The sequence below is a fragment of the Diorhabda carinulata genome, chromosome 1 (genome assembly GCF_026250575.1).
Source record: "Diorhabda carinulata isolate Delta chromosome 1, icDioCari1.1, whole genome shotgun sequence".
Classification (NCBI taxonomy): domain Eukaryota; kingdom Metazoa; phylum Arthropoda; class Insecta; order Coleoptera; family Chrysomelidae; genus Diorhabda; species Diorhabda carinulata.
This window is the reverse complement of record NC_079460.1, coordinates 32,730,380-32,749,414: the sequence shown is the minus strand read 5'-3', so window position 1 is coordinate 32,749,414 and position 19,035 is coordinate 32,730,380. Positions and strand designations below refer to the sequence as shown.

At 29.9% G+C, this 19,035-nt stretch overlaps 2 protein-coding genes across 2 annotated transcripts; one reads left to right on the top strand and one right to left on the bottom strand.

Annotated features, from left to right (window-relative positions):
• The first annotated feature begins 1,387 nt into the window (after nt 1–1,387).
• On the top strand, nt 1,388–7,177 carry LOC130897918 (TIMELESS-interacting protein). The gene is made up of 2 exons (XM_057806907.1): nt 1,388–2,234; nt 2,296–7,177. Exons 1-2 carry the CDS (start codon nt 1,821–1,823, stop codon nt 3,280–3,282), a joined length of 1,401 nt encoding a protein of 466 aa, XP_057662890.1. The 5' UTR covers nt 1,388–1,820; the 3' UTR covers nt 3,283–7,177.
• Nucleotides 7,169–17,910, bottom strand: LOC130897967 (homocysteine-responsive endoplasmic reticulum-resident ubiquitin-like domain member 2 protein). Its single transcript, XM_057806968.1, has 3 exons — nt 17,580–17,910; nt 15,980–16,356; nt 7,169–13,315 (listed from the first exon to the last, which is right to left on the bottom strand). The coding sequence occupies exons 1-3, from the start codon at nt 17,709–17,711 to the stop codon at nt 12,895–12,897; spliced, it is 930 nt and encodes a 309-aa protein (XP_057662951.1). The 5' UTR covers nt 17,712–17,910; the 3' UTR covers nt 7,169–12,894.
• Nucleotides 17,911–19,035: the final 1,125 nt, after the last annotated feature.

The window sequence follows — 19,035 nt, the reverse complement described above, 5'->3', positions numbered from 1 at the left end:
AAAGATACCTAGATAATAATTTTTTAGCATGAAGGTTCTAACAGGTCAGAGGTTGGTTGGGCAAAAACATCTTATGGCATTACCTAATGCTTGGACTTTCAGTTAAATTGTAAACAGACGGATTTCAATATAGAGTAAGATGAGTTAAAATTTTGTATTTTCAATACAATATGAAGTTTTGAAGTGCATTATGAATGAATTGAAATAAGTGATTTTTGCTCTGAGGTTATTACATCATTCATATTAGATAACTAAATAAAACACTCAAAGTTTTAGTAAATGAATTTAATAGAAAATATCGAACAGAAATATTAAATAAAAAAAATATATAACGGTAGTTGTACCTGGATCAACACTACCGAAACGTTGACATAAAAAAGATTGTGTATTGATTTACCAAAAAAAAAAACAGGAATATACCATAAGAAACATACAAAATATATTGGTTGTTCAGATATGCTGAATTATTGATAATTTATCATTTTTTTTAGTTTGTCTAGTTTTTAATGAACTTGAAAAAGTTTTACCATATTTGAAAATCTGAGTTCGCAATAATAAATTGAAAATACATTGCTTATGACTACAACAGATTGCATTTGTTGCATACCACTCGGGAAGAATTTTTTCTATTTTTCCAACATTTTCTTTTTCAAATTTAATATTTTATTATCTGAAATTTTCCCTATATTTTTGTCGAAGTTATTAAGTACTATCATGGTGAAATTTTTCAATAATGTTGGAGTTTTAAATGCACACTTATCATTTAAATAATAATTATTATAGTATATAAGAAGCTCTTAATGTTCACTTCTAAACTGACTTTTTTCAGATACACGTACTCACAATAACGAAAACGTTCGTTTATTCGTTGCTTATTGCAAACAGACTTTTACATGTATTCTAAATATAAAGATTACCTTTGTTCTATAGCTATAATCTTATTTATGGTGATCAAATTATTGTTTTGCATTAATTTTTACAATTTTCCTGTACTTCCAAATTTTGCAAAAAATCCATTTATACAAGTATTCAATTCAAATCTTTCAAATTGGCACGTTGTTTTGGGAGCGAATTCTCATTGGCTTCTTCCCAGCTGGTGCGCTATAGCACACCTTGTAGTCTTTACATTATGTGTTATACTACATATTTGCTGTCAAACAACTGTTTGATTGACAATTAAGACAATTTTTCGAGTACAATACATTGGAATGGTAGGTCAGGGTCTTATATACAAAACCGTGTGGTAGCTATGAAGTGTGATCTTAATGATAACCGGGATAAAATTTTTGGCTCAACACACTGTGTACTTATTTATTTTCATTACTATTTTGAATTACAGAATTATTCTTTAAAAAAAACAGTTTGCTACTATGATTCTACACATGTCAAATCTCAAAAAGTGACGTACTTGTCATGTAAGTCACCATTTATTAATTTATAAAAGTACTTAGTTATATATTTCATCTGCTCATACATTATATTTCACAAAAAATTAAAAACGATGCCTGTGAAAGACAACCTGGATACTTCAAAATTAGACACGAAATTAGTAGAGCAGAATATGGATGAAAATGGACCAACACAGATTCGAGAGCTTACACAAACAGACAGGCTAAATAGAAGTCTTTTGCAATCATTTCTTGCTAGAATTAATCAGCCAAATTCAAATTTTAATATAGAAAATAGAGAAAGAAGCAACACAAGTGCTAAAAACCATGTAAACAATTTCCATTAAATCTGTCAAAATAATATAACCTAAAAAAATAAAGGGCGGGAAGTTTCTTGGAGTTTGGTCAAACAAGTTGTTTTGAATTAGGAAAATGTCTTCTGATAATGAGTATTTCAGTGAAAACGATGATATTCAACCAAATTCCATTAATTTGGAGGACAGCCCACGTGAAATTTCTATTATTGAAGATGAAAGTGGAGGAAATGATGATCAACAAAATGAAAATAACAAAGATGAATCTAAAAAGGTAGTAGTAAAACCCAAAAGGATAATAAGAAATCCAGCTCCTAAATTTAATGAACATACTATAAGAAATGAAAAAGGTTTACCTGCTCTATTAAATCATTTCAAGGATGTGAAATTTAAAGGACATGGACATGAAGAAGAGGATTTGAATAAACTTTTGAAAATATATGAATATTGGTGTCATCGTTTTTATCCTAAATTTACATTTGATGACTGTATTCGAAAATTAGAAGCATTGGGCAGTAAGAAGTCTACACAGGTAAGATATTGGATGCCATTCCATTTATTTCTAATAATATATGATCTATTAATACTTGTAGATTTATTTGAAAAAGATCAGAATGGGAATTGAGGATTTTTATCAGGAAACAAGTGGAGACAACATTCAAACAGAAGGTTTTGTTGAACCTTTTGATGATCATTTTTCAACTCTAATGCATGAACCTGAACCAGAGTTGACAGAAGCACAAATAGAACAAATAAAACAAAATAAATTGAGGGCTGAGGCAATTAGAAGAGAAATATTGTCAAGAATAAATGGTGAACCTAGTCAGAAATATAGTGTTGATACTGTCTGTGAAAATGATCAACATGATTTAGAAGTGCAACTAAGTGAAGAAGAATTGGGGATAGACAATATTTTGAAAATGGTGAATGAAGACAGTGTTTCATCTAGTTCTGAAGCTGCTCTAAATAAAAATGAGGAACAGTTATATGACAAAAAAATTTCAAATGCTATACGAAGAAATATTCTAAGTGACAGTGAAAATGAAGAAAGCCCTAATGATGTCACTAAATTGCATAAACGTCACTCCCCAGAAAGTAAGGAGGTATCAGAAGATGATAAAAGTAATCATTCAGTCCATTCCTATAATTCAACTGCCAGTAGTAATGAAAGTACCCTTTTACATAGTTCTCAATTAGGAAAGTTGAAAGGTAAATCCAAGAAACAAATCAATAACCTAGGGTCATTTAGGAGAAAAAGGAATATTTCAACTGATAGTGATGACACTTTACAGAGTTCATGTTCATTGCAACACCCACCTAATCAAAAGAAAAAAAAATCTATTTCAAGCATAATCAAGACATTATCAGATAATGATGATGAGCCAGTTCAAAGTAATGGTAGTACTGACATTTTGATTAAAGAAAATCCCAGGAATATCACTGATGAAGATGTTAATCGAAACATAGATAATTTTGTTGATAGTGATGATGAATTAAACAGTTTTGATAATACAAGAAAGCATATTCATGGATTGAAGCCAAAAAGACGACTTATTGTAGATAGTGATGAATCTGACTAAAATAGTCATGTTATTTCTTACAGAATATTTAATTTTGCTCATCTAAATATTTATTGTTTTAAGCTTTTACTTTTGCTTTTTTTATGCACCTTGGGCAGCCAAACATCTAATTGTATGGATTAATTTCATTATTCACTTTTGAAAACCTTTATTAACAGAAAAATTGTTGACATCATTTCACACCAAAAAATTTCACCATATCAGTGGAATTAGAAGACTTTAATCATTTGTAATTCAACCAATTGAAAATGAAATTATTTTTAAAATCTATATTTAAGTTATCAGACTAACATCAAATGTACATAACTATAGTTATTTCATACCTTCCAGTAAAAGCATATTTACTAAAGCGCAATATCTTGATTCAACTTTTTTATTTTGAAAGTGCGTGATACTTCAATTGAACAATTGAATGTTTAACTCTTATCTAGATATTTTGATGATTCAACAATAGTAAGTATAATGCCTGTCTACAGTGGAGTTCGTTAAATGAGACCAACATAATTTGGAATTATTGAGATACCAAAAATGTATATATAGAAAAATGTGTTGGTCTAACACAGAAGTAAGCAGGCTTTATTCTGAACATATAAGCAGAAACTATGGGAATTGCACTTTTAATTAGCGGTTTTAATATACTCAAGTGGTGAATCTGATGGTTTTTCCTTTTTTAATTTCATTGCTAAACTAGTGGATTTTAAAGCAAATCTGAAGCTGATTTATTTTTGTCTCTTTAAATTTTTGCACGTGTTTTATTAAAATTATGTTGTTTAGTGGTGGTTTGCATCATCACACTTCAATATCCAACAATAACAATGCTAATACATATTTGACTCTTTGCTACTAATATTTTTGCCAGCAATGCAATGCAAAAGGAAAAAATCGTGTTGCACACATCAGATAACTTATTTAGAATTATTTGGAAATGAAATTATTGCCATTTATTTCATTCATATGGTATGTTACAAAACTCATATATTCCTCAAAAGCTTTTGAATCCATTTCTTATGACAAAATATGTTGAAAAGGTGATTGGTTAATTCCTCAAATGTATTTTGATATTTTAACAAAAATATTCAGTATTTGATGTTATATATTGTCATCATGGTTTTCATTTCTCCTCTTTTTATGAAGTTCAAATAACTTAAGGGTATTTATAAATTTTCAAATAACACTTTATATTTGTGGACACTGAGTTTTAAATTTATTTGTATATATAAACAGTTCATAATAATTGATGAGAAATGAAACTAGCATAATTCACTTGTTTTATATATATGGATGATTCATTTGGTATATCATAAGTATAACAAAGTATTTTTGACTTAAAACTGTTGCTCATCACAGACTTTGCTATGTCTGAGAATTTAGAAAGTTTTATAAAGATATTATTTTGTTTCATGTGAAGGAATAATTAGTTTTAACTTCATATAACTAATGAAAATATTGATGAGTGTCTAAAAGTATGTACATTCATTTGTAAACTAATATTACCTCAAAATATAAGAGTTCTGCTTTGTATACACTTTTTTATACAACTGAAAAATAAGGAAGATGTATGTATCTATTGGGGTATCATATACACTGCGACCCAAAGGATCTATATATTGGAGACCCAGTGTTTACAGCTGATCTGTTAATCCCAATCCTTTTAGAAAATCCAGAATGTTGGATGGTTGTAGCTGCCAAAGATCTTCGTCTTCTATTTCATACACTCTTAGGTGTAGTGCTCTGGAGTTCTGTAATATTTCACAGTTTAAGAAAATGTGGATTAAGGTTTCGTCCTCTGTGCAACTGAATCTGCACGCCGCCTCATCATATGCTAGGTCTATCATCTTCAGGTGTTTGTTGAAGCGACAGTGCCCCGATAGAACTCTTGTTAGTATTTGTAGATTATTCTTACTTAGGTTGATACATTCAGCAGATCTACTTTGGTTATAGTTTCCCAGAAGAGTCTTTGCCTGTCTCAACCCCTGTAGGTTGTCCCAATAATTGTTTTTGCTCCTATCTATTTTCTTTTCCAATTGCTTTTTCTAGTATTCTAAAGCTGATATTACAAAAGGGTTCAGGTCCCATGAAGGGCTTGTCTGCCCCAAATAAGGAAGATACAACCTATTGAAAACATTTACTTACCTCATCCTATATAAATACGAGGTAGTTTTGGAAGAAAAGTGAGAATTATTTGTTCACATTTTCAATATTGTAATTAAATTTTAATAAAACCGATTCCATTTTTATTGTTAAAAAGGTGCTCATGGAATGATTGGAATCATTTTCGATTATTCATATATTTACTAAAATCATTACATCTTTTCAATACATCAAGTAGTACAAATTATTGGTCAAAATAAATATGAACCACTAGATCAAAAGCTTTTGGCAAATATATGAAAAATAATGTTTTTAATTTACCTCTTTAAATAGAATTATTCAGTTTACATAATGAAGTACAAGCTCTCATTTTGGAACGTATCATAAAATGGGATGAATAGGGACACTTTTGTATTTTTAGTAATGTAGCATATTTATTTTGTATCAAAATTCATTAAAAAACACACCAAATCTTACGCCTACATCCCCTCTATTATATATTTACTGGTTGTAGATTCTGAAAAAAAATAAGTCAGCAAAAAAAAATTGATCAAACCATCCCGATTTTGTTCTGTTGTATCGGAAATTTGGAGGACCACCAACTCTCCAGCTTTCATATAGATTTTGTGCCTTGTATACGGTGGCAGTATATCATCATCACCTGATGCTGCAAACATCACTGATATCGAAGACTGGCGTGAGTTCTTGATGCGTTCTGGGTACTTATAGCCTCGTTTAGTAATGATAAGGTGTCGTCCGGGATCATCGCTTAAATTCGTCTCATCGAAGTTTATTATATTAGATGAGGGAATATCTTTCAGTTCTTTTTCAAAATATTCACCGACGGTCTTCCGAGAAACAGCAGAACGTTTGATATTCTGGTACATTTTTGTAGATGGCGGTTCAGGATATTCTGGTACATTTTTGTAGATAAGTCATTGCGATGGCGGTTCAGAAAACTATATACAAAATCCCGCCCAGGAAGATTATCCTTAAATCGTTTGGTTGATTTACCTTATCGATCCAGAAAGCCTTTGACAAGAAGCCTTAGAGTGATTATATCCACTGGATAACCCCAGTCTCCACGTCTTTGTAGCGACTAATAAAAATCTTCTATTATTTTTTCGTGAGTACTGGCTGGCCACTTTTTTCAAATACGATCTCTCAATTGTATATGTCTGTGGAGAACAGTTGTGTTTATATCTAACGATTTGATCAGCTTTACAGCCTTTTCTGTAGTTTCGGCAGAATAATGATTGTGATTTTTTGTAGGAATGTATTTTCTCGGCATTCTGTATCGTTTTTCAAACCTAAAACAATACAAGCTTAATTGATTTGATTATGAAATAAAATATTTCAATATATAAATGTATTTGATTATAGTATAAACAACAGTTGTGCCAAGTTAGCTGTCCGTGTTGTGGGATGAATGGGAATAAAAAATAGCTGTGTTCCCTTTTACCCTACTTCAAAATTTGGTGATGTCATAACCTAAAAAATTCCATTTTAAGGTACTTTCAGATCTAGAAATGAATGTAAGTAATTTTAGACCATCTTGTATACCTATGAAATGTCTTAAATATCCCAAGATAATTTATCCATACCCTATAGAAAATATTTAATTTTATAATAAATTTGATTCGGAGTAGCATTCATTTGGGTCATATTATGAAGTTTTTCACATTAATCTGAATCCTGAAACTTCAGCTATTACCTACTTACCAAATTTGAGTTACGTCTCGTATATTGTATCTAAACACTTTTTAGGTTGTATTATTTCAAATAAATACACTTATAAAATTAATATATAGTTTTATTAATTAAATCACATCTTTACTAAAGCTAATAATATGTACAAGAAAAAGCCAGTGTTGGTTTTTCTTCAAACAGATCTTAAAAAATTAGAAAAAATTTGTGTGTATACAATATTATTTAAGTATGATTAAGGTTACTTAAAGATATATTTTGTATAGAAGATGAGAACAGGATCATCAAACTATGGAAAAACGTTTAGCTATTTATATAACTAACAACAAAATTGATATTGTTTTTAGTATTTTGATACTCATAGTGGTTTGATGAAATACATGATGCAAAATAATATTTATAACGAAAACTATAACCAAAAAAAAAACGTATGTTATTGGTCATACAGTACGAAGTTCTCCCAATTTCTGATTAATGTCAATAGCTTAAAACGAATAGGAGTTACCACAGGTATTATTTTTTATGGAGTTTGCAAGTAAATAATGGTAAGCGTAATCTTCAATTCCATTTGAATTAAGATTGCTTGTGACAAATTTGAGTCTCATACGTAAAAAACAATAAGGAACATAAGCCACAGGTAGGGAAAATATATACCAAATGGAACATTTGGTCAATGGGATAGCAACCACACCGCATTAGTGAAGTGGAATGGGGCTGCGGTTTACAACGTGTATTGTGCATATTTCAAATCTAAACAAGTGACTAATCGTAAATCTGCTGTAAGCTGAACTGCACATTTATATTTTCCGACGTTTGTCTTCTAATTTGGCGCGACAATTTGTACAACTGTAGAGACTACCCAGGGTAAGTTTCATAAAATTTAAATATTTTTCTGTTAAATCTATTTATTAGCAATAGTTTAAGACTATTTTAGTTTTTTAACAAATTATGAATTTTATTTTTATGTATGTTGAATTGAGGTAAAACGGGAAATTTGAGATAAAATGAGATATCCCGTTTTACCCCTATTTAATTTTAAAATTTTTTTTTTAATTGGGAACTTTATTTTAAGATGCCGCGATGTTATGTAAGAAAAACCGAACGGTGAAGAAAGGTCTTGAGATCTTGGAAAATAAAACGTGGTTATTTACAGGCCCCGAAAAGAATTGGGGTTCCAAAGTTTACGCTGGAAAAGAGGTTCAAAAATAAGAATATGCAACTGGACGTTCAAAGAAATAACATTTCCTAATGAATTAGATAAACAGTAGATAGATTAAGTCAAGCAAATGGAAGCATGTTGATGGTTTGACAACAAAAAGTGTTAACAATATTACTAAACTGTCGAGTGGCAATGGCTTAAGGATTTTCTAAGACGAAACAAATTATCGCTTCGTTTGAAAGTGCTTGGGGATATAATGAAGTCTCTGTTAATAATTTTTTTGATTTCGAGCAACTTCAAACAGAGAAAAATTTTCTGCCCTTTATAATTTTCAATGTAGACGAAACGGGTATTACAACTGTCCGGTGTCGCCCATCAAAAATTATTGCCATTGGAGGACGTAAACAAGTGAAAACTCTTACCACTACTGAGAGATAGAAATTATCCACAGCAGTAATCTGCAAGAGTGCAAGTGGACTATTTATTCCGCCAATGGTTATCATCCCCATAGTACGTATGAAACCTCAGGCGCTCCACCTGAGACTTTAGTTGCTGCCGACAAGTCGGAATGGATGCAACTATTTGAAAAATGGTTTTGATCATTTCCCATTTCATTCCATAGCATCTAAGGAGAATCCCACATTACTCATTCTTGATGGTCATAAGACGCACACCCAAAATTTAGCAATTATTGAAAGGGCCAGAAGTAATGGACTTACAATCTTATGTCGCCTTCCATACTGCAGCCACCGCATGAAACCGCTTAACGTTGCTTTCATAGGATTACTCAGTTCATTTTATACCCAAGAGATAGAAGTTTGGCTGAGGAATAATCCAGATCGGTGTATCACGATTATCGAAATTTGTCTGTTGTTTGGAAAGGCTTTTTTAAGATCAGCAAGTCCACTTAAAGCTAGAAAGGGATTTCGAAAGACAGATATCTATCCAATAGACTGTCTCTACAGATGATATGTTCTCTCCTAGTACACCAACAGAAAGACTTATCCAACCCTTCCATGGCGAGGATCCTTTAACAAATAAATATTATGACCAAAAAAATCAACGCCAGTTAATGAGAGTATACAGAAACAAAGTGAAGCTACACCCTCAAAGCAAATTTTAACAGACTAAAATTCACTTGGAGACGATGCACTTGATAAACCATCCACCAGTGGTTTTCAAACATTTATTGGCCTTCAAGATATTATTCCTTACCCCAAAGTATCAAGCTTTAAAAAAGAAAGGAATGTTAAGAGGGAAAAAGCTGCCATTCTAACCAGCACTCCTTACAAAGATGAGTTGGGAAAGTCATTCCAACGACCACGATGGAAAAGGCTGGATTATGTGTTCTAACTGCAAAAAATAGGCTCACGACGCATGTGCCAGGGCGAAAGATGAAAATAAGTATTTTATTTGTGATTTGTGTTTAGCATTGGACAAAATCTTTTTATTTTTGTTAAGTTATAAACGAATCTTATACCCTTACTTATTATTTTTTTTTTTTTTCGAATACGTGTGTTCTATATTGTGTTTCCAACATTTTTACTTGATGATTGGACACGAATCCTTTGTTAATTTTTTAGTTGTGACATAATGGTTATTGCGTATCACATTTTACCTCCTTATTAATTCCCATTTTACCTACACGGTGAGGGTAAAACGAGAACTGAAAATTTTTTTAAAATGAAAAAGAAAACTAATTGCTTTAGTATCATGTTATGTACTTGAATAAAGTTTTTAAAATGTCTATTGACAAATTTTCTCGTTTTTAGTACAAATCAAATACTATTCAGCACGTTAAGTTACCCATTTTGTACAAAATTCCCCTATAAATTCATCATTTTATTAGATAGCTACACAGTTTTCATCAATGCGTCGAATCCAATTTGGATAAAATTTTCGATAATTCATTGATGAAGTGGTTTTTGAGTTTTCGGATAAGATTGCACTTCTTATACAAATCTTATTATATAATAACATGAATACAACATTAGTGTGATTTAAAGCATCACAAAGCGACCTAACAAACTGGTCCAAAGTATTTTGATGAAAAACTTGGCAACGTTGAATGAGTAAAATATATATTGATAAAATCAACAAAATCTTAATTTGACTTTTAGACTTCATTATATTTTTTTGAGAGGCATGGGCATACATAACTACAATAAACAAGGCAGGTTTTTATTGTCCTCAATATCATTACCAAATGATTTTAAAATTAAAACAAAATCCTTTCATCATGGTGAAAATATGGCACTGTAATTCTAAAAGATGAATTTGGCGCAATAAATCAATATAAATTTATGAGTACATTGTTTGATATTACATCATAAGGGTAATATACAAACACTGTAATGTGATTGTAATGATAAATTATACTAAAAATTTAAAAAGTAAAAGTTTTCTAGATCAGAATCGAAGCCGTGACCTTCAGTTTTAATGCACTAACACTGAGTTATGTGAGGTATATGTGTTTCTTAATGTACTATGGTTTTTGAAACAATTTATAAATTGAAGTAGAATAGATCGAGCAGCGAAACCAGAGGGTGAAGGACTCGCAGGCTAATCAGAAGCATTGAAATTTATAATAGCTTGATCGTATGTTAACAGGTAATAGCTGATGTACATGTACTTTGTAAGGGAACATATTCAAATCTTTCACTAAAATTCTGGGTAAGAACTGTCAGCTATTGCCCAATTAGGAGGCGACATATTGGGCATCAGTAGTGATATATTCGGAACAGTTACAAACTTGTGTCGGACAGTTTCGGAACACCAGGAATTCTTCAACGAAATCCACGATGCGCCCTTACAATCGACAAATTGTTGCGCAAAAAAAATTAAAGCATTCCGCGTTCTTTTCGAATGAATCAAAACTCTTGACCTCTGAATTTTTTTTCGCATTTGTTCACTTCATAAATGTCAAAATGCTATTTTCGCGGTCTAGCGCCATTTGCAAAAGACATAGGGGTTATACCATACGTATATAGAAAAAAACAAGTAAAAAAGTCGTCGCACTCTAGACGCGAGAGACTATAGCGCATTTTTTACCATTGGAATGCAGTAAATATTAACAAAAATCTCAATTTAAATTTGACTTAAACCTGTCAACATTATTGTATGTTTAGATTTCTCAATATTTTAATATTTTATGTCAAATTAATATAAAAAAAAACAAACTGAAAAGGATATAGAAAATGATAGTGACTTTTATTTAATACCACCAGAAATTAGAGAACCTGCTGAAGTTGCATCATCAAAAAACTGATAGATTTTTGTTTAGATTATAATGGAGACATTATACGATCATTATAATATTCGATAACTATGTACTAAGTTTAAATGAACAATAATATATTGTACGAATTATTTCTTAGAATAAAACAATAGTGTTTTTAATAATGTAACAAAATTTGCCGACAAAAATGTTTTGAAGTCGTAGATAAAGTATAGTATTCTACTCGCGTATGAGATATTCAATATACACTAGAGAATTACCACTATCCACGACTGTTGTATAATGTACCCATTATACGTACGCTTGCTCGACCTTAATAATATCTATTAATCACGACAGTGTTAATGAATCCACTGATAACTGTTTTCAGAAGCTTTTTTGAATATATTATTTAGCTACAAAAAACAATTTTTAATAATTCTTAAAAATTAGAAAAGTAAAGTTTCCTAGACCAGATTCGAACCCAGGACCTGCAGTTTGAATGCACGGAGCATTAACACTGAGCTTTCAGCGACATTGAATGTGTTTGTCACATATCTGTTTCTTAATGTCTCATGGTTTTTAAAACAATATAAATTTGACTCAAACTTTTCAACATTATTGTGTATTTATATTTCTCGGGCTTTTAATATCTTATGTCCAATTATGTTAAAAAATCATCTAAAAATGAATATAGAAAATGAAAGTGACTTTTCTTTAACACCTCCAGAAATTAGAGAAGCTGCTGAAGTTGCCTCATTAAATTTATTGAGGGAAAAGTCAAGGAAAGTATATAATATGGCATATGAATTTTCAACTGGCAAAAGTGATTATTAATAGCTATAAAAAATACCGTTCTCTTGTAACATTGGATACCCAATATTTGTAAAACTAATTCATAGATTTTGTGTTGATTATTACGGAGATATTATACGATTGTTATAATTTTCGATAACTATGTACTAGGTTTAAACAATATTGTACAAAATATTTGTTAGGAAAAAAATAAGTGTTTCTCATAATGTAAAGAAATTTTCCAACAAAAATATTAGTCGTGAATACAGTTTATATAATTTAAAATGAAGCTATATAGCAACTTTTCAAATGTACTAGACTGATAATTATTTTGTAATAACATATTAATTAATTTATATTAAAAGTTTTATTGTTTTGGGATAAGTAAAAATACTTTAATAACAATTTTTTTATTTCTTTGATAATGATAAAACGTTAGATCAATTTTGAGTTTTATACCTTTCAACTTCATTACTTTCATTTAATATTTTTAGATAAACTAAAATTTGGAAAATGTCTTTAAACGCACCTATTCTTCAAAACCACTAGACCTTCACAAGAAAATATAGTTGCATTCTTAGAAAACAATTTCAATGTGGTATTCAAAACACATATTTATAGAACCAATTGAGAAACAGAATCACTAAATTGGATTTGGAATTTCAGGGATAAGAGATGCAAAAAATGTAGCAAAAAATGTCCAGACAATCATGAACCTAGATGGAGCAGCTTCTTCTTCTTGTGCTTGTTCTGGAGGACCATTAATATGGTTGTTATTATGATTCATATTTCTAAAGAATCCTATTTGATACAGATATAAACCTACTCCCAGAAGAAAAACAAATAAAAATCTTATTGGACTGGAATAAAAATATATAACGATGAAGAGTACCGTAGCTCTTGTCAACATGTAAAATACTTCTAGCCAATCTCGTTCGGGATTATCTGGATCTCGTGCAACGGCTGGAATCTCGGCAGCTGCCGGAGGTTGTTCAGCAGGATTAGCCGCTGGTTCCCCAGTATTTGGTATTCCCTGAGGAGGTGCTCCATAAGAATTCGCTGCCCTTAAACAAAAAGAATTGGCTAATTCAACTGTCAAAAAAAACATCTCAATAAAGCAGAAGAATTCATACTCATAGTTCTATATTAGCCAGCAATGAGATAATATAAAATGTTTTACAATTTCAAACATATTTAAAAAAATCAATTTTTCTAATTTTCAAAAAAATTGAAATGAATGGAATTTCACCTTGGAAATTATCTGAAACCGATTAATAATTGCATATGAACAATAATGACGTTGTTCCTTTCAGGATGAATTTTGTAATGTATGATTTATTACTTGAATTATTGAGTAGAGGAATATTTGTGGCAATTTAATAACTTTCACTCTAATAATTGTATTTATCCCATTTACATTCTCCATTGTGTAATTCGTCATCTATTACCCACAGAAAAATGAAATTCCAATTCGCAAATGTTTTCAAACAAGGTCATTAATAATTTTAAAGCTTTATACCGATAATGATAGCTGTATATAAATAACTAGTTTCCTCCGCATTTTTTGTGTTATCATGTTAAATATGCTTATGTAAAGTAATTTTTTTTGATATTTCTAACCTGCATAAAAGGTCAAATTATTGGCAAATGAATTTTTAAATGAATATAGTAATTGAAAGATATTTTTACTGTTTCTGTCTCTAAAGCACATTTTATTGTAAGAAAACGAGAACTAACTATTTATAGGATACACTCTTCGACCATAGAGTTACATGGATTGCTATTCCTCCTATTCTCCCTGCCAAAGGAAATGTGGCAAAACATTTATTCGGATGAATGTCAACCAATGGGGAATATCGATTTTCGATTCCAATTTGTACATTTTTTCTTTTTGCTTATTGGTTATTAAAAGGGAATAGAAACATTACTTTTTAATTATTAATAATCGATTTAGATTACTTAAGAAGAATTCTTCTAAAACAAATAAAATTACTTTCAATTCTTATTAAAAAAATCTAAAATAATTTTCGAACCATAAAAGCATTGAAAACACTTTTGGATTCCTTTGGAATCATTAAAAGCAGCCAAAGGAACATTGAATAGCTCATAATCGAGCACTATCTTTTTTTAGATAGTCCTTTTAGATGGTTTGCCACTTTCTCGGCCAAAGTACCAGTCTAAGATTAAATAACAAATTAGGAGAAAGTGAGTAGAGCTTTTTCACTGATGAATAAGAAAATAGATGTCTGATTATTTTCCTCTTGATGTAGTCTTTCAAATATTTTTTTGTGAATCTATACACAAGAAAAAATCTAAACAGAAACACATACTCAACTTTCGATTGCCAAGTGTTAGAAGATTTCATCATCATTATATTAAGTGAGGGTGCACTTATTCTATGCTCATCAATAATTTTATTATATAAAAGTAAATTTTGCAGAAACAGAGACTTAAATAATAGTATGAAACATTGTTACTGGCTTATTAAACTCAAGTGAAAATGTGAAAAACAAAAAAAAATTCAATAAAAGCGTTTCTAGTTTTCGAATGTTGCCCTAAGTTATGTAACATCAAATAATTAGTGCCAGCCTGTATGTAACCTTTTGAAGTTTCCAGATAATGTTATCAATCATAATCAACAGGCCACTGAATTGGTTCGGATCTTCCCATGGTCTACCCATCCCTCTTTTTCTGAGAAACAATTACCAATAATAAGCAAATGAGTATTATTCTTATTTCTTGCAAAATATTGATTCTACTCTATGATTTGTGAATTGAGCTAATCCCATTATAACAAATGAAAATATGAGAAACAAAGAAATTAATTTTACTCATACTTTCATTTTTATCATATTTTGAGAAACTTGTTTTTAAAATTTATCTCTTACATATTTGTATGTTATTCAAGTTAATATTTGCATTCAAAACATTTAAGGAAAAAACAAAAAAACATTTTGATGTCAATGAAATTTAGGTATATTTGATTTATTAAATACATAAATATGGCATTTAATGATATACTAAGTGCCCCTAACTGAAACGCGTGTACTTCTAGACATAATGAATGTCCCAAAAATATTGCCCAAAGATTTGATTTAAATAAATGGTTTCTTCTCTTTGAATTTCAATTGATTCCTTAAATGGCTTAAGGTTAATTAATATAAGGCAAATGGCTCCTACAGATTTCCTGGTACATATACACTTTTGGTATATATTTTATGACCATTTTACATAAATGCGAAAGTTTTTGTTGATGTAGCTTGGAATTTTCTGCTTTAATGTGTGCTTGCTTTTTGGTATAACACACTATCTTAAAATGATCAAATTCTGTGAATAATACATAAATGACAGATAATGAATTATGGATTCTATGCACATGACCACTTCTTAATCAGAAATTATTGGAGAAATTCGAAAATATAGAAATGGAGAACAATTTGAATAGCTTAATCAAGTGATTGTTTGACTAAAAGAGAAGTGATACATCATCCTCAGTACAGCTCTGATTTGAAACAAGAAGTTGTTTAATTCCCATGTATAAAAATCAATTTATTACATTTTCAATACTGGAAAAACAAATGTTAAGAGTGATCTCAACTAGAGTGGATAAAGTACTTAAAAATTAGTTCAAATTCACAGTGTATTTAGAATATTTTGAAAATAAATTTCAACCATACATCTTGTTCTTCCAATATTATATTATTAACAGCAATAGTTTAGGTACTTACAGTTGCATGTACTGAGCCATATACTGGAAATAAGCCTGCTGCATCCAAGCTAGTTGTATAGCATACTGATTAGGGTCTACAGGTCCACTATTAACATTAAAATATGGCATAGTAGGAGGAACATTTGACTGATTCTGTTCACTTGATGTGGTTGGATTTGATGATGTACTTGATGTTGATGGTGAATTTTGAACATTATTTGGTGTACTAGGCTGTGATATTGGTTTGGTTTCTGGAATACTATTCATATATTTGGAAGAACAAACAAGATGTACTGTATGTGTATCTTGCCCCTCATATTGCCTTAAAACTTCTTCCAGAGTTGCAGAATCATTCAATAATTGTCCAGAGTATATTAATCTCTGTTCCTGTCGCGGCTGCAACAAGTACATAATGTTGAATACAAAAATTTTCTGTCATCAAATATTTCTATATAGGTTGTCAATGTAAAAGATTCTATAATTTTGTAAGGTGTTTATTTGGTTAGGTGAGTGGTTGGTTGATTCTGCTACGATGTACGAAAGGCTAATAGTGGTACAATAATGGTTTCCTGTAGAATTACACACGATGTGGTAGAACTGAGAGTTATAAATAATAATTGAGAAAATATTATAATTTGATAAGTGATTCATACTATATTATCAAAATTATCTCTATCAAATTATGGAATTTTAATCAATGTTGACAATACAAATAAATACAATGCTGGTTCATACAAATATATTGAAATTTTGAGGATTTTATACCTATCTAGAATTAGTAGATATGATTATTAGTGATAATAACATTCTCATACCAGTGATAAGGCGAATGTTTTTATGAAACTTATAATTTTAATAAAATAAAAAAATAACTGTATATTGTATTCATTTCAAACAAATCAATATGAAACTAGTTATAAACAATATTTTGTTACACAAGTAAAACCATTACTATAATTTCAAATAATTGTTACATCATTTATTCCACTGAAAACTGGATGTATACTTTTCTTAATGTACTTATTTATTTTTGTTTGGTTAAATGAGAAAATTAGTAATATTAAATTGATATATTAGTTCCTTTTTTTACACGGATCTGTTAATCTGATCTGGTATTTATTTTGTTTTTGGTATAAATAAATTTAAAAGTATTGATATTACTTATAAATGAAATTGTCATATATGATATACTATTACATATTAATATATTCAATAAATGGGCTGTTTATTTACCAGATATTCATTCTCTGTATTGATGGATAAAGAATTACAATATTTGTAAATATTATGACCTTTTTTATATAAATACCTTTGCAAGAAACTTGATTGAAACAGAGTATAGGTATTATGATTCAAAGTTAGGGAATTTGAAACTTAACTTAGCAAAAAATAATTTATTTTGATTTTCAATTTTTATATTGTATGTTTCACATTTATGTCTTAAATCATCTCACTATTGAATTAATGAGTGTAATGATTAAATTTTATAGTCATATAAAACATTGTGTCAAACAAAGTTGAAGTACATGTTTGCATAAGAGGAATAATTGAATTCAGTGTGAGAATATAATTGCCAACACTCTTTTATATGAAAACAATTACATAAGAGTTATACTTACGGGTTTACTGGGATAAACCTCTGATAAATGTTGTTTTAATTTTTGAATTGTCCATGAAGGTTCACATTTAATTGTCTGGTCTTCAATTTGTTGATTTGGAGCTTTAACTATGAGAGTTACAAATGAATCCATACTTGTTTTTCAATCTGACACTAGAAATTAACTAATCACTTTTATGATAATTTATCGTGTTTCTAGATTTTATCTGTCTAAATACTGACGTTATTTTTCTACATTATCAATAATTTCCATCAACAATCACCCATATTTATTTTTGTGGCTTGCCTGTCGATCAGCTATTGGTCGAATCGGAACAGTCATATTATGACGTAACTACAGACAGCCATAGGCGTAGCTGAATTGAAATTTTCAAATATGTTAGCGGGTACCCAACTGGAGTTCCAAAATATTAAAAAATTTTACAATCTTCTAACTCCGAAGCTAAATTGCCCATTTTAAACAAATGGTAATAAATAAATCTGAATCTTACTTTTGATTTAATCTACACTTTGTCGTTAATCAGAAAATACTACAAGCATTTAAGTTCCATATTTAATGCTTAAATTTTGACTACTACATTAAAATCAATAATAGTTCGGATCGTTGCAGCAATAGGAGAGTTCCTTTTGCATGAAATCTCAGATAATTCGAACTAATTTAAGTGTAACTCATTTTAATTTACGTTCTATTTAACTTTACTCAAATCAGATGAATTGAGATATTCATCACCTCCTTTACCAGTGCAGTACCAACTTAGTTCAGTTATTTGACGAATAATAGAAAAATCTGAGGATATATTTACTTGTTTTGCAATTAGTACTTAGTGATTAACATCGTGTTTAAGATTTGCGATTTTACTTTGATTTCACTTTTGTATTGACAAGTACATTTTGGATTAGAATACAATGAACTGAATGAATGTCTCATTTTGTCATTCCATTTGATCCAACAAATTAAAGTGAGTAATATCAGCTCAATTTGAAAGAATCCGATCATTTGCAAAAGGAAAGCTATGAATAAAATAATCAAATCGGTTTATTATACTTTAAAAAACATCGTAGGCGTGATAATATTTTAGAGTGATTTAGTTTTCTTACAAAGTTCCATTTTAATAGTTAGGTTTGACATATCATAATATCTAGAATTTACGGAATTTTTCAATCTAATTTCATGCGGTGAATTGATAAAAATGTAACATAACAAAAAAACCAAAGTATCATTATGATTGTAGACGAATTGCTCTCCAAAAAAATTATCCATGAACCACCGATTTCTCCCGATATACGAAGTTTGTTTCAAATGTCACGCGCTTAGCCTCATATTTCTACGTAAAAACTTCCTTGTGACCTCCGTGGAGCATGGAAGGCACTAGTACGTCTTCACGATTTCGTTAGGGTACCGACTGAACGAGTTGGTTTTTACAATATCTTTTTTTGTTCATTGCATTTTATTATAA

Coding starts and splice junctions, on each gene's coding strand:
- LOC130897918 (XM_057806907.1), top strand. CDS start 1,821: ATGTCTTCTGATAATGAGTATTTCAGTGAAAACGATGATATTCAACCA. Junction 2,235..2,295: donor GCAGTAAGAAGTCTACACAG/GTAAGATATTGG, acceptor TAATACTTGTAG/ATTTATTTGAAAAAGATCAG.
- LOC130897967 (XM_057806968.1), bottom strand. CDS start 17,711: ATGGATTCATTTGTAACTCTCATAGTTAAAGCTCCAAATCAACAAATT. Junction 16,357..17,579: donor AGGTTTATCCCAGTAAACCC/GTAAGTATAACT, acceptor TACTTGTTGCAG/CCGCGACAGGAACAGAGATT. Junction 13,316..15,979: donor ATGGCTCAGTACATGCAACT/GTAAGTACCTAA, acceptor TTTTTGTTTAAG/GGCAGCGAATTCTTATGGAG.